Source organism: Takifugu flavidus, chromosome 13 (genome assembly GCF_003711565.1).
Source record: "Takifugu flavidus isolate HTHZ2018 chromosome 13, ASM371156v2, whole genome shotgun sequence".
Lineage (NCBI taxonomy): Eukaryota > Metazoa > Chordata > Actinopteri > Tetraodontiformes > Tetraodontidae > Takifugu > Takifugu flavidus.
This window is the reverse complement of record NC_079532.1, coordinates 8,437,241-8,453,022: the sequence shown is the minus strand read 5'-3', so window position 1 is coordinate 8,453,022 and position 15,782 is coordinate 8,437,241. Positions and strand designations below refer to the sequence as shown.

Below are 15,782 nucleotides of genomic sequence, written 5' to 3'. Positions count from 1 at the left end.
CCCAAAACCGTGCAAACCTGTTATTTGTGATATTTTGCTGAGCGAGTAAGTCTCTCTAAAGACCGATGCAACAGGCCACATGTTCCACATGACACATGGCACGCTGGACTAACAACCCTGCTTTCTCTCGTACATCCAGCGTGTTCAAAAAATGCCACGATGTCATTTCCCACAAACCGTACTATGAGGCTTGTAAGTTTGATGTCTGCCGCACAAATGCCTCCATTGGTTGCAGCAGTTTGGAGGCCTATGCCGTCAAGTGTGCCGAAGCGTCCGTTTGCCTCCCGTGGAGGAACGCTACCAACGGATTGTGCGGTACGAGATTTTGACTCTTTTTCTTTTTTAGGCGCTTCAGTCACACCCACCTTCATTTTTGCTCACTCTTCTTTGCTGTGTTCTAGAATATAAATGTCCCCAAAACAAGGTCTACAAGGCTTGTGGGCCGTCTGTGGAGCAGACCTGCAATGGAGGGTAACCGCTCATTGCTGTTATCAATCAAATCAATGCACCTATAAAATAAGTCAATTCATAAGTGTGTGTTGACTCGGCAATGTGTGAAGGGATAGAATTACTTTGCTTTAGACAAATAAAACTAACTTTTATGTTGTTGCCATAATTGTTTCATTCAGGTACAACAAGAAGTTTGCAGAATGCCAAGGAGACAACTGCGATCAGGTTGGAGAGGGATGTTACTGTCCAGAGAAAACGACCTTGTTCACTTCAAACTCAGATCTCTGCGTCTCCATCTGTAAGAAAATCTTTGTTTTGGTGTTAGAGAGCCCGGTATTTTGTCACATATTCTGCCATTAACATGATGTTTGCTTGTTTTTTTTAATATTAAAGGTTGTACTGGTCCTGATGGGAAACCTAGAGAGGTGACGTCTCAATTACTGAATATGTCCAGTTTTGGTGCTGCTGTATCTCTACATCATGATCTCTTGAACAGGTTGGTGACACTTGGCAGAGCGGCTGCAAGAAATGTGTTTGTGATAAAGACGCTATGGGTGTTGAGTGTGAGCCCATCATATGTCCCATTCCCACGCCGGTTGTTTGTAATGAGGAAGGTGAAGTGTTGGTGAACCAAACACTCGACTGCTGCAACAAACAAATATGTGGTGAGGGTCTGAGCGTCGGTCCGAAATGCCTTTTCACGAAACGGTTGTTGTGCCTAACCATCGTTTCTCATTCCTCCATTCCCTCCAGTATGTGATAAGTCCCAATGCCAGCTGCCACCGGAGTGCAGCTTGGGCTTCACGTTGAAGAGGAAAAGCTCAAATGACAGCTGCTGTCCATCTTATCACTGCGGTAAATTCTGGCAAACTCGTTTTTTAAGACAATCCAAAACAAATTGTTCTTACTAAACTACTAAAGAGGATTGTTTTCTGTCACACAGAACCCAAAGGTGTCTGCGTCTTCAATAACAGCGAGTATAAGGTCGGGATAACTGTTCAGATAGAATTGAATTTGTTCAATATATGACTGTCTGTCAGATTGTCCTTAATTGCACTGTTGTCCTGCTGCAGCCTGGTGTGGAGTTCCCCAAAAACCCGTGTGAGCAATGTCGGTGCACTGATTCGCAGAACCCCAGCACAAAGACGAATGCCATCGAATGTTCCCCAGTGCCGTGTAATAAAAGCTGTCCAATGGTACTTTTACATTGCATTTTGACTTTAAGCTTTTCATTCAACAAATGATTGTTTTTTTAAATCATGGAAATGTCACGGATTCACCGACATGAACGGCCACGCTCCGTTCTAGAGGGAGGAGGAACGTTGCAGAATCTAATTGGTTGTTCTTTTTCCAGGGTTACACGTATCAACCCCAACCTGGAAAATGTTGTGGAAAGTGTGTACAGACGAGCTGCGTTTTTGTGTATCAGAACAACACAATCAATATCAACGTAAGCAGATATTAGCAGGCCACCTCATATGGTCTTAACGTTCTGCCACTTTTCAGCCACTTTTCAGTCCAACCGATCTCTTCTGCATTTCTAACAGATTTCAGACACTTGGTCGCCACCAAATGACAAGTGCACCATTTATGACTGTAAGAAATTCAACAATGTGTTGATGACATCAAAAAAGGAGACAATGTGCCCTGAATATGTTCCAGACAACTGCGTTCCCGTAAGTGTCAACTTGTCCTGAATGGAGTGCCCATACTGTTTTTATTACTTCAGTATTTTACAAACTAGGTTTCTTACCATCTGATTTGATGGCTTAACTTTTTGGTTTAATCCATGTTTTTTGAATTATAGGGAACTGAACAAACCACCAAGAATGGCTGCTGCAAAACTTGTAAGTGTGAAATACTAAAACCAGCTGGTTTTTGGGGATTTTTTCCAATTTCAGACATCATTCAAACTCAAAAGTTACCAAGGACCTTTCTTTCCATAACTCTCCATTCGTGTCAGTTGTGATAAACACGCACTGTTGTGGCCGTTAACAGGCATTCCCAAAGCTGACTGTGAGATAATCAGGAACACCACCCATCTGGAAAAAGACAATTGCAAGTCAGTTGTGCAAGTGGAGCTGACGTCGTGCTCGGGATCCTGCGGAGCATCATCATCAATGTAACTATCCAACCCTGCTACTCATCCAGGCTGAAACAGCCTGAAGTTGATGCTTGTTGGCTGAACCCGATCCTGTGTTTGCAGGTACTCTGCCGAGAGCAACAGTTTGCTACATTCATGTACCTGCTGTCAAGAACTGTCCACCAGTAAGAAGGAGGTGGAGATGTTGTGCAAGGACGGCAGCAAGAAAACAAGCTCCTACATTGCAGTTGAAAAGTGTGGATGCAAAGTTAAAGAATGTCCTAAACAAGATTAGACCAAAGTCACAAAAGTTAGTTTCATTGCTGGGAATTTCTGACTACTTAATCTGAGTTGTATACGCTCTGGTGCTTCTCTTGCCTTGTATGGGATGGCTTCAGATACAAATTTGATTGCTGCTCTTGTAGCTCTGTCTATTATAGTTTCTGTCATTAAAGCTCTATGATTCATCACAAGCTCCTGTTCTTTTAATCCTTCTTTACAACTGTTAGTTATTATTGTTATTACAACTATTATTGTGCTAATTCTAAAAGCTCCAAAATTCAAACGGACGTTTTTCTTGAGCTTTGCAACTTTTCATGCACGCTCAAAATTGCTCAAGTTGGATAAATCAGCAGCCTTTGGCACTGATGGAACGAAGATGTTGACACATTCAGACATGTGTTAACTATAACGCAGTATTCTCACCAGTTTCATTCCAAAACTTGGAAGTAAATGTGAAGTAAAAATCCGGGTAACCACAGAGAAGCAATCTTTTGTGAATTACATGATGCCCTGGTGCACATACATGTACAATACATTACTAACTGTGTCTATTAATCCCACACGCTGGTTTAGATCAGAGGATTTGCTGTTCGGCAAGTGATGAAGCAGTTATCATGCTGTTTGTACTGAAACACCTCAGTTTCTGATGCCCTGTCAGCATCATTTTAGGGTTACTTTGTGTTGACCCTGGAAAATGATGGAGGCCCGATGACACCATCCATAGGATACGTGTTCAGCCTCAGAGATCATGTTATTGAAATGTAGGACAGCATTGACCACCATCGCTGGTTGTCAGCAATGTCCACAAGTTGAGGCAGCGCCACTTCAATTATTCAATTCAATCCAGGCTGACTGTTGCACCACATTTGGCCCTGACCTGGGTACTCCGCCAGGCAGGTAATTTCCTCATATAGTGTTTTACATCCATATGATACATACTGAATAGGAAGTTGTAATACAACATTATATAACATATTAACCCTTGGCTTTGATCACTGGAAGGTCACATGTCAAAGTCCCTCCCTTTGTCAAGGTGAAAAACAATTCGATCTCTGATGGCACCAATTTAATTTCATGGATATGATGGCACTTCAAAAAGAATAGCAAAAACATTGTTTCTTTGAATATAAGCTTTATTATTTTAATATCAATTCTTTCTACAATAGCTTTCAAAATGAAATGCACGGAAATAAGTTGATTGGCATTCGGAAAACCGCGTGATGCACATGATTGTTTGTTGGGGGGGTTTGTTTGTTTTTTCGTGAAAAGTGCTCCGACTGGAACCTAATCATGATCGTTTTGTCCAGCCGGAACCTTTTAAGTGTAACACACACACTATGTCGGCACAGAAGTCAGCGCACAACGCTGACTATTTCAGTACTCATTTTTTGTTTTGTTTTAAATAACCCTTGGGGTGATTTTTGTATTTAGTAATGTACGAGTTTGAGATTATATGTTAAAGCAAGTCAAAGTGTTCGTCGCGGTGTCAATTTACCTCGAGGTAACAAGTTTATTGCCGACTTCTCTGTCAGGCTTGTGCTCTCTTTTGATTGTCAGTGTTAGCAAATATAATGCTGGTTAGCTAAGTTAGTATAATTTTTAAGACAAAATTATATAGTGCCGCTTTTCTTTAGAATGTACTGCATCGCCGTGAATAAAGGCACTGATGCTTCAATACTAAGAGCCTTATAACATATTTTGCTGAACTAGTTCCTCGTAACATTGACGATTATCCACTGGTTATTTTCTAGATTTACCTTCTTCATCGGGTAATTTGACGTTAGCGGTTCAGAAATATGGTCAACAGATCGTTTACTTTTGTCCCTTTAAATCACAATATGTGGGGAAATTAAATGCTTGTCAGAGGTTTGAGCACTACGAGTGTTTTTTTTTCTTCTAGTGTAAATCTGATTCTCTTTCTAATGGAACTGTCCTTACATTCATTCTCAGTCATTTTTTGAGCCATGGCGTCATTATCAGAGGAAGTGTTACTGGTGTTGAAGAAAGTTCGCCAGCGGAAACAGGATGGCACGCTTTATCTGATGGCTGAACGTATTGCTTGGAGTCCAGAGGGAAAGGACCGCTTCACTGTCAGCCACCCGTATGCAGATATTCGCTGTGAGTGCTTAACAGTGCCAGCTCAGAGGCATTATTAGCATAATGCAAAGTTGATGGGTGTTCTTGAACTAAGTAAATATTCTCCTCTGTGTAGGTCAGAAGATCAGCCCAGATGGTAAAGCCAAAATTCAGCTTCAGCTCGTCCTTCATACCGGAGAGAGCACTACATTCCATTTTTCTAATGAGAGCAGTGCGCTTAAAGACAGAGACACTGCCAAAGAACTGCTGCAGCAACTTTTGCCCAAATTCAAGAAAAAAGCCAACAAAGAACTTGAGGAGAAAAACAGGTGACTGAGCAGTCCACGGCATTACACTGAGTCCAGAGCGATGCCAGGATTAAGAATGCAAACATTATAATTCTCCAGTTGGTTATGAAAGAGCAGCAGCTGTTATGGATTGTGTGAAAAAGAAATAAGTATAGAGCACTGTTTTTGTCTGCAACAGGATGCTTCAAGAAGACCCAGTTCTCTTCCAGTTATATAAAGACCTGGTGGTGAGCCAAGTGATAAGTGCTGATGAATTCTGGGCCAATCATTTAGGCGATGTGAAAAACAACTCCGTACAATGCAACAACAAACAGGATGTTGGTATTTCTGGAGCCTTTCTAGTGAGTCCATGAAGTCTTACACCTTATTTCGGGGGGAAATGTTTGATTGAAACGCTCATAATGCCGCAAATGTGATTTGATGCTTCTCAGGCAGATATTCGACCACAGACAGATGGCTGCAATGGTTTGAGATATAATCTCACAGTTGACATTATTGAGTCCATCTTCAGAACTTATCCCGCAGGTAAACAGGAAAAAGTCATCTTTGACATAACGAGTACTAGACTGAGCAAAGCCCCCTTTGGAATTTACTTTAACCGCACTTTATTAGTTCAACCGTAACCATTCACATAAACGTCCGTTTTGCTTGCAGTGAAGCAGAAATACAGTGAAAATGTGCCTCATAACATGACGGAGAAGGAATTCTGGACCCGATTTTTCCAGTCCCATTATTTTCACAGAGACCGAATCAGCGCAGGAACACAAGACATCTTCTCAGAGTGTGCTAAGCAGGATGAAAAAGGTAGCGTGATAAGCGTGTGGTATTCCAGCTCAACGCACCTCGACAACATGTCATTTTACTACTTTATGGCTGATTTGTTTTCAAAGGTCAATGTTTTACCTCTGTCTAATGCAGGATTAAAATCTATGGTGGAACAAGGAGTGAGGAACCCTTTGGTTGATCTTCTGTCGTTAGAAGATAAAACATTAGATGAGGTGGGAGTTAATGAGAGTTTCATGTAGTCACGGCAACAGGGTCAGCCTGACTTCCTCTTCATTTGCTGTAATCTGCTACAGGGTTATGGAGTTAACGCAGCTTTACCTGCAGCATCGACTTCAAACAAAACCGTGAGGGAGAGCAGCAATGCTGCCATCATCAAGAGGTTTAATCACCACAGCGCCATGGTGCTGGCAGCAGGCTCCCAAAAGAGGTAACAGCAGCTCAGCTGGAGAAGATGTGGACTTTTTTTTGTTAATGACGTTGTGTTTTTAAAGAGAGAAACTGACCGACCAAACCAGTGAGACCAGCAGCACAGATGGAAACTCGAGAGATTCGGACCTCTTCCAGCCTCCCGTTAAAAAGGTAAAGAAAAAAAATTAATTAAAATTCTACCATTTGCTTACTTTGGTTGACTTTCTTAGGTGAAATTACAAGAAGCAACTGAATATGAGGATCTCCAAAGGGAAAACAAACCAAAAACAATCGCTTTAAACCTCAAGAAATCAGACAGGTGCGTTGTTCTGTTTATGTTCATTTTTAGGCGAATCCAAACAAAAAGGGGTCACAAGTCCTGTCACATCTATCATTAAATATCCAAACGGATCTGCTTATTCACCTTCCAGATATAAATGTTTTTAGTTGAAATTTCTCTTTTCCAAGGTACGCCCACGGCCCCGTGCCACTGCAGTCCCAACATTACGCCACCAGTCAGGATATCATCAACTCCATCACCTCCATCCAGCAGGAGATCTCCAAATACAAACCCTGCCTCACTCAGGTCACATTTTACTCCTCGACGTTTCTCGGACCACGCCCAGCCAACTGGGGGTCAATTCGTCAATTTAAATGGAATTTTAGAAGATGTTTCTGCCTCTCCAGGTGTTGTGCAGCACAGCAGCCAGCTCTGCCATTGCTGCACTTTCTCCAGGTGGCGTCCTCATGCAGGCAGCAACGCGGCAAACTATCAATCGTGAGTGTGTGACACACACTTTGAATAACGCGTTTGGAATGTGCTCTGTGTTTACTCTTATTCCGAATCCTTGTGAATCCCAGAGATGGTCCCCACTGATGTCCAAGGAGAGCTGAAGCATCTTTATACAGCTGCTGGAGAGCTGCTGAGACACTTCTGGTCATGTTTCCCTGTGAACACGCCATTTTTGGAGGAAAAGGTGAGCAATTTCCATCCAATAGCAGGCGCTGTTGTAGCCAGGGTGCATGATAACTTCTCCCTTTTTTGCGTCGAAGGTGATCAAAATGAAATCAAACCTCGAGAAATTTCAGATGACCAAGATTTTTCCTTTCAAGGAGAAGATTCAGCGTCAGTACTTGAGTACAAATGTAAGTCTGTGAGTGCCACATGAATGCAGTCATGAGTGACAGCAGGTCAGCGTTAATCCTTCTAAATGTCGCCGCAGCTCACGGGCCATTTGGAGGACATGTTGCAGACAGCCTACAGCAAGTTTCATGCCTGGCAAACGCGGCGTATGATGAGGAAAACCTGAGCTCAGCGCTGAGGATATGGATGTCTTTTGTTTTAATGGACTCATGACCATTGTGAAGAGCCCAAAGGTCACATGAAAGCGCCGTGGTTTTGCTGGATGCCTAATGAGGACGTTCACTTGGACAGTTCTTCAGCAGAGACTTAACTGCAACCTCCCCATCACAAATCTTTCTAATTGGATTCTTCCTTTCGTTTGTATTTTCTCAGTGTTTGACAGATGGGGATTCAGTGGACCTTTTAAAGTGCTGAATCAAGACCAAATTTTGTCGAGGTTATTCAGGAAAGCGCTCAGGAAGCACGGAAGAAGTGTGGGGATTTTGAGGTTTTTGGTGTTTGGGTTTTTTTAAAGTCAGAGAGCAGAAAATGAGAGTTGGTACAAATGCATTTTTTAGCTCCGGGCACAAGTTGAACAAAACGAAAGGAGAACTTATTAAAGCAATACTGCATCGACATTTCACACCCCGGTGTGTGTGACTGGAACCACACTGGTTTGTGATGCCTGTACGCTCGGTCTGCACTGAAACAAACAAGAACTGACTCTGAATTAAAGGACACAAATAGGACTTTTGCCTATTTGATCGTTTCCTAAACCTTTCAAACACCTACACTTGTAGTTTATTGTCAATACAGGTTAGTTCCATCACCGACGCCCATTTCTGCAAATATGTTGAAATAATAAACGTTCTTTAAATTGGTGAACCTTTCATTTGCGTGCGTGCGTGTTTATGTGCACGTTATGGGTGATTTGTTCATGATTTAGGGGGGAGGGGAGGAACCGCCACCCTGGTTCAGGAAGTCCCCTCACCGCCGCCCGTCACATCGGTCGGGCTCTCCCGGCAGGTCCGTTTACTCTCATCGTGACCGACTTTTTCCAAAAAGCCCACGGAACCGGCCATGTAGGGTGCGGTTGAACGGAGCTGTGGGCGCTAAATGCCGCGTCGTTCCGAACATTTGGTAAGTTTGCGGGCAGAATGCGCTTTTGGACAGCTAGCTAGCTCGGACGGCTGCTAACTGTAAACGCAACCCACGGCGATTTCGCAACTTCAGGTTTGCGACGCTTTCCCGCAGACGACAACAACAACAAAAAAAGGCGCACCGAACACAACTCCGCTATTTTTGCCTTAATTTATAGAAGTTGTCGCGGTTCTTTTAGTAAAAGATAAACGCTGGTATCGGCGTCACCAGACGCGTCTCGTGACCCGCGATACAGCGGAATCGCCCACTCGCAGCAGCCGGATCGATTCCTCGGCTCTGCAGCGAAAACACTCTCAAATTAATCTGGTTATGCAAACTGGACGTCAGAAATCTGGTGTTATCTGACAGTGGGACGCAGCAGCTCGTCCAGCCAGCTCTCACGCACACCCCGCAGCCCTAAACTCGACACTTGCTGGACGTGCGTGTGTAGAAACGACTGTTTACCCCCAAAACCCTCAAGTTTGTGATTCAGTTAATGGTTAAGTGTAATCCTAGATTAACAATAATACGAAAGACAGCCGTTTTTCTGCAGCCCTCCCAATCCAAACCGATTTATTTTTTTATATTGTTGGACTGACAGGAAATTGAGTAAAGTGGAGTCACATCTTGTAGGTTATACAGGATAATGCATGACTGATGGCTGTGGCATTCAAGGTTGAAAACCGGCTCTTTTTCTTCCATCCCAAACTTTGCTGACTGTTTTCTTTGTCATTTGTAACCCAGCGAAAATGCCTCCGATACCAGTGGCACCTGAGAGCTGCAGTCACGTCCTGGCAGAGTTTGACTGCCTCGACCCGCTTCTGTCCGCCCTTCGGTTAGACTCCGGCAGGCTCAAGGTACATGCCCCCCCCCCCACTTCATGAACCCGCTGAAGGCTTCAGGATTTTCTAAAGGGGGCTTTTTGTCACAGTGTACCTGCTTGGCCGTGTCGAGGAAGTGGCTGGCGTTGGGCACGTCAGCCGGTGGGCTTCACCTGATTCAGAGGGAAGGCTGGAAACAAAAGCTCATCCTCACTCACAAGGTAACATCGGACCTGTTTCAGCTGTTGGGCTGCACGTTATGACGGGTGACACGCATCTTTTAATCTCCTTCCCAGGAAGGTTCCATCACTCAGGTGGCTTGTTGCCCCCACGATGAAGATTTCATTGCTGTTGCAACAAGGTTAGCGGTGACACAATTAGGTGTCATTTAGAAATGCACTCGCGCCTGCTGGGTTGTCGGGTTTCTCTTTTTGGTGGTTCCCTTTTTGGTTTTGCATTGTTTGGTGTCTGCTCCAGTCAGGGTCTGGTGGTGGTCTGGGAGCTGCAGCTGGAGCGGAGGGGCCGCCCAGAGAGAGTCAGCGTGTCCTGGGAGCACCGCGGTCAGGCGGTCACCAGCCTCTGCTGGGACACCAGCAGCCTCAAGGTGTATGTGGGCGACTCCGGTGGCAAGGTGTCGCTTCTGCGTGCAGCATCTTCCAAACTGGGCAAGGTAACGACCACGCGACTTGTGGCTCGTGACAAGAGACCGTTAAGAGCTTAACCTCCTCCTCCGTGTACATAATCCCGTGTTTACGCTGTGGACCACATCTTGTTTGTGTCCAGGGTCCATTCGTCATCTTCCCTGTTCAGACCGTCACCACGGTGGACTCCAGGGTGGTTCAGCTTGGGTACCAAGATGGCCGCCTGTTGGTGTCTTCCTTGACTCGTTGCTACCTGTGCGACACAGAGAGGTGAGCAGCACGCGGTGTTCACCAGCACACTTTGTTGTTCTCACTTTCTCTTCATGTGTGCGTTTGTTTTCCTGCCGTTCAATTACAGAGAGAAATTCTGGCGTGTTGGAAATAAGGAGCGTGACGGGGAGTACGGGGCTTGTTTTTTCCCTCAGAACAAGGGCTTGCTGGTGGGTCAGCCGGCGCTGCTGTACTGCGCCCGGCCGGGCTCTCGGATCTGGGAGGTTAATTTCAGCGGCGAGGTCCTGAGCACCCACCAGTTCAAGCAGCTGCTGTCCTGTCCTCCTCTGCCTCTCATCACCCACAGGTCCAGATGCAACGCCGCCTCTGGAACGCCGTGTTCGGATGACAAAGTTCTAACTTGTCTGTTTTGGGCTGCAGAAACGAGCCTCATTACGATCCAGAACAGAGGGCGTCCCAGTCGGTTGCCTTCTCCAGACTCCTTTACTTGGGGTAATTTCCGACACATGTACGGATCTCTTGCTGAGGTCTGTTGATGGCCTCAGACTAACAGAACCGCGTTGCATTTGTGTGCAGAGACCTACACCTGTTGTCCTGGTCCGATTCAGCCGTCTACATCTTCACCCCTCAGAGTGGACAAGTGCTGCTGTGGACTGAAGTCAAAGGTTCCTGGCTTTTCCAAAACCACAGTCATCCATAAAAATCCTTTTTTTTTTTTTTTAAAACTTCGCTCCGTTTTTGCAGACATACTGGACATTGCCGTCCATCGCAACGAGCTGTTCTGTCTCCACGGCGACGGGCGTCTGTCTCACCTCTCCCTGCTCTCTGCCGAGCGCTGCGTGGAGCGCCTGCTGCGGCGGGAGTCTTGGGCTCTCGCCGCGACCGTCTGCTGCATGTTCCAGCACGCCGTCACCACCAGCAGGGTGAGGCGCCTGCGGGGTCATCGCCCTGAGGCAAAAGGACAATTTATTTAGTGGGCCTTTGTTCCTCTTTGATTCAGGCCAGGAAGTACGTTCCCATCGAGCGCCTGGAACACCTCAGGGCGCAGCTCGGCTCCAGCCCAGACCTGGAGCTCTCTGCTCAACTGGAGCAGGTCATCGGAAAACTGGAGCCTTCGGATTCAGCGTCCAGCAGCCGCAGGAGCAGCATCTCCTCTCACGTATGTTCCAGAGACGCCCTGTTGTCCCGTTAATGGCACCTTCTGGGCCGATGGTCACTGCCGCGCTCCTGCTGCCTTCCCAGGAGAGCTTCAACGTCCTGGACTGTGGAATTTATCGGGTGATCAGCCGCAGAGGGAGCCAGTCGGAAGAGGAGACCGGCTCCCTCATCAACCACTCCATGTCGGAGGAGGAGCGGCTGAAGGAGTTCAGCTTCACCCAGGAAGAGGAGCAGATGGATCATGGTAGGAGTTCAAGTTGTGCTTGTTGTCGAGCACCATCCTAAAGTTTGCAAATTCACTACATTATTAATAATATTAATCAACAATCATGTTAAATACGTTTTTTGTCTGAGATCTTTATCTGTACAGTCTGGCACGAATGTGACTAGAAGCTATAAAAAAAATTTTTTTCCATTTATATTTGTTCACTTTTGAATCTGGTCACAAAAATCGCCGATGACCCAGAAAGCTGTAGAATCATTCACACACTTTATTTTTTCTTTTTTTCTTTCTCTTTTTCTCTGCTTTACTTTCTTTGTCCTAACAGGATTAAATGCTTTTTCTGCCTCTTCTGATTTCAGCAATACAAAAGAGTGAATTTATTTTCAGTATCACATTTTATTATCATTCTGCAGATTCAAGTAAAAATGAAGTATGATCTGACAATAACTTTTACTCTTTGCCGCCTGTACTGAGCCTCTCTGTATTTGTGTCTCTTTGGAGTTAATTTAACGTGCTTTTGTTCTGATGAGAAAATGATTAAATCATTGAAGTGATATTTGAGTGTTGATGATGTCTTAAGCTTTACGTTCATAATTACACCTTTTAATATGAATTTTGTCTTCTTTTCACACGAACATCACCATTTTGGTTCTTTTTGCATTGTGCAGCTTCTGATTTTCTCGATAGCCACGTCTCGCACCTCGGCTCCACCTGCTTGCATCACGTCCTCTGTCTCTCATCGTTCCCCTCCAGTACTCCATCCATCTGTGTTTTCTCCTCTGGCTTTTGCCCCACCTTGATTCAGATCCCCAGAGCAGTGAGCGTGTGGAGGCAGAGCGATCAGAGCAAGGCCTGCAGTTCCACCTACCCCTGTCATTCCGCCACAAACCCCCTCGCATCGCACTGCAGGCTGTCAAAGACAGGTGAACACGGGCAGAAATGATTAGTTAGCCGCTCCAGAGAGAGTAATTAGTTAGATCTGCAATTAATGAATGTTTAAGACGCTTAAATGATACTGCTTGCTGCGTACGAAAGTGACAGCAGGGTTTTCACTGGGCTCTTACTTCCCTATTTTATAACTTAACACGATCTGGTAGGACATTAAAGAGAAAGCAGCTCCAGTGAAGTAGCCGGTTCTGGAGGATGGAAAGAAACAATTGTGAGAGAGAGTTCCCTTTTTCAAACTGAAATAACTTGTTGTTCCAGTCCAGCTGTCTCTTCAGAGGACAGAACTTCCTCTTTCACAGAAGACTCACTTCCAGTTTAATCCTTCACACTTCATCCGCGTTCCATGATTAATTTTTTAAATGTCACACTCATCCATTGAGGTTCTGTCCATCCTCGTAGCTGGAATCTGCTGGCACGTGGTTTTATGTCGATTCTCCTCCCGCAGCGTGTCCAGTTTTGTTAAGAAGACGACGGAGAAGATCAACACCCTCCAGATGAACTCTGAGCTCCGACAAAAGCCTGAATCCAGAGAGGGCGGACAGGCAGACGGCGCAGCGCCTCCCTTGGAGGACGTGGACTCTGAGTAAGTGTGCGTCTAGAGAGTAGATGCTAGCCTAATTACATAGGGTAAAACGTTGTGTTTCTCTCTAGAGTTAACGACGAGCTGCTTCACGCAGAGGCCGACATGCAGGAGCTCCGGTCGGCCACAGAGCGAGCTGCGTGAGTAAGCTCCAAGCATGTTCCTTCAGTCTGCAGAGCAGAAACTGACCCATTTGTGCCAACATCAGAGCTCAGATTCAAGATCCGCTGGTGCTGCTGGATCCAGCCAGCCTGACGGAAGCTCTGCTGGACTGGCTGCCGGCTCTGGAGCGAATCCTGGGCCCCGTGGAGGCAACTGCTGCGGTTGATTCACACGTGGACGTTCCAGGCGACGAGAAGTGGGACGGGGGGGATCTGGCTTCGTGCTCGGAACCGGAGGAATCTTTCCTCACTTTTAACAAAATAACAGAAAACGTTACAGAGGAAGAGAAGAAAGAAAATTCTGATGATTTCAGGGGAAGAGAGGACCAGAAATCATCCGTTTCAAACTGGACCAATCCAGAACCTGTTCGATTGGAGCCTCCTCGACCCATACAGACGGACCTCCTCTCTGACCTCACTCAGCTGGCAACGCTGTACGCCGAGCTGAGCTGCTTCAGAAAGCTGCTGACCGAGCAAGGCTTGGGCTGCACGTCCTTCCTGCGCCGCTACTTCTTTCTGCTGGACCAGGAGCGCGTGAGAAGAATGTGTCTGCTGTGTTACCAGGAGCAACCAGAGGCGCAGCGCTCCTTCATGGAGGCCATGTTGGGTGAGACGCTTTTGATCCTTCGACAGTCGCTCCACCAGGAAGAGACCAAGCCGACTGTCTCCGTCTGGACTGTCTTTCTCTGCAGATGTGACCCGGTCCAGTAAGATGGTGGAGGTCATCCAGCGAGGAGACCTGCTGAAGTCGCTGCGCAGCCTGAGAGAGCTGCAGCCGTGGCGCGCGCCCCCCCTGCTCGCTCACTTACACAGGTGGGTGCTCGGTGTCTAACGCGTGAGGTGGACCCTGTCACTGATTCCACCCGGTCTTGTCTAGGCTGTATGAGAAGCACGGCGAGGCGGCTGTGAGGTCACTGTCACAGTTCTACCCCACCGTGACGCCTGCTGACGTCGCAGCCATGTCTCAGAGGAGCCACTTCCTGGCTTACCTGGATAATTTGGTCCAATCACAGACTGAGGAGCACAGGTGACTCCTGCGCTCGTCGCCACTGTCGACAGACAGCAAACGCTCCCTTTCTTGATGATTCCCCCCCCCCCCCCGCAGGTTGTCGTTTTTGCAGTCACTTTTGGAACCAGAGTCACAGAAACAAGACTGGCTGGCCCTGGCCCTTTCCCTCGATGCTCCTCAGCGCTGTGATACCATGACCCCCGAGGGGAAGCCCAGGTCTGGCCTCAGCGTGTGCAGAAACCCTGGTTTATGCTGTCCGCCCAGCGAGTCACGGTCAACTCTCGTTGAAGGTGGCGTTCTCACTGCTTCCCCTGGGGTTACGGACGCCTCCTGTCGCTCCTGATCCGCCTCCCCGCAGACCTGCCCTCCAAACAGAAGATGGCAGAGACCTGTCGCGCCCACGGCTACTGGATGGGCTACCTCTACCTGTGCCGTGAGCTGCAGCACCGCGCAGAGGCCTTCTCCACCATCTGCCATCTGGATGACATCAGCCTGCTGGAGGACCCTGAGGGTAAAAGCAAACACCCCCCCCCCCCTCCCCCCAGTAAAACAAGCCAATCATGATGGCGTTGTTTTAAATGCCAGGTGTTGAGCCTCAGACCCTGGACGAATGGAAGCTGCTGATCCAGTTATCCCAGCCGCGCAGCAGTGAGGCGGAGCCAGAGCAGGTCAACGGCAGCAGCTGGTCCGACGGCGCCGACGACGGCGGCGGGAAGATCGACCCAGAGAGCCTGACGCTGATGCTGGCTCGTACGGCCGGGCCCGACACCGCCATGGCCGTCCTGGAGGAGTGCGGGCTCCAGCCGGTCCTTTCGCCGCGCTCCAAGCTGGTCTTTGAGTTGCAGAGGGTCACAGAGAAGAGGCAGAGGTGGGTGATAGCGGCCGAAACGGCGGCTCCTTCCTCTCATTCCAACGATTCCAACAACAACCGTCCTGTTTCAGAGCGATGATCCAGATGATGCTGGAGCGCTGCGATCGCTTCCTCTGGTCCCAGCACGCCTGAACGAAGATGGCAGCTGTTTGATGCTGGAAACACATTTATTGTGCGGACCGTCGCATTTATCTAAGCTTGTCGAACTAAATTGAAGGTATTTCTGGAATTAAGAACAGTATTACTTAATGTTAACATGTTTTTGCACAGTTATTTTCTACATTCCTTTCAGGTATATATTGCTTAACTATATTTTATGTATCTATAACAAATATAAACCTAACAGTAAATAAATTATTGAGCAATAAATAATAAATATTGCATTAAATTACTCCTGCGTTTGTGTTTTCGTATTTTTATTTCGAGCTTGAATCGAAACAAGAGATCATTGTGGACACGTGGGGAAAAACCCCAGAAGGGACT

General features: G+C 46.8%; 2 protein-coding genes across 2 annotated transcripts; both read left to right on the top strand.

Annotated features, from left to right (window-relative positions):
* Window positions 1-4,128: 4,128 nt before the first annotated feature.
* gtf2h1 (general transcription factor IIH, polypeptide 1) lies at window positions 4,129-8,265 on the top strand. Its single transcript, XM_057051574.1, has 15 exons — window positions 4,129-4,316; window positions 4,766-4,933; window positions 5,028-5,220; window positions 5,378-5,540; window positions 5,631-5,724; window positions 5,854-6,003; window positions 6,118-6,197; window positions 6,279-6,412; window positions 6,477-6,564; window positions 6,624-6,712; window positions 6,862-6,979; window positions 7,081-7,171; window positions 7,255-7,370; window positions 7,447-7,539; window positions 7,617-8,265. The coding sequence occupies exons 2-15, from the start codon at window positions 4,780-4,782 to the stop codon at window positions 7,701-7,703; spliced, it is 1,650 nt and encodes a 549-aa protein (XP_056907554.1). The 5' UTR covers window positions 4,129-4,316; window positions 4,766-4,779; the 3' UTR covers window positions 7,704-8,265.
* Window positions 8,266-8,480: 215 nt separating this feature from the next.
* Window positions 8,481-15,690, top strand: hps5 (HPS5 biogenesis of lysosomal organelles complex 2 subunit 2). The gene is made up of 22 exons (XM_057051568.1): window positions 8,481-8,656; window positions 9,401-9,513; window positions 9,588-9,698; window positions 9,774-9,838; window positions 9,955-10,147; window positions 10,261-10,388; window positions 10,477-10,695; window positions 10,770-10,841; window positions 10,926-11,014; window positions 11,094-11,272; window positions 11,350-11,508; window positions 11,592-11,751; window positions 12,536-12,653; window positions 13,124-13,261; window positions 13,330-13,398; window positions 13,467-14,026; window positions 14,112-14,232; window positions 14,297-14,446; window positions 14,525-14,644; window positions 14,719-14,939; window positions 15,014-15,296; window positions 15,371-15,690. Exons 2-22 carry the CDS (start codon window positions 9,406-9,408, stop codon window positions 15,429-15,431), a joined length of 3,324 nt encoding a protein of 1,107 aa, XP_056907548.1. The 5' UTR covers window positions 8,481-8,656; window positions 9,401-9,405; the 3' UTR covers window positions 15,432-15,690.
* Window positions 15,691-15,782: the final 92 nt, after the last annotated feature.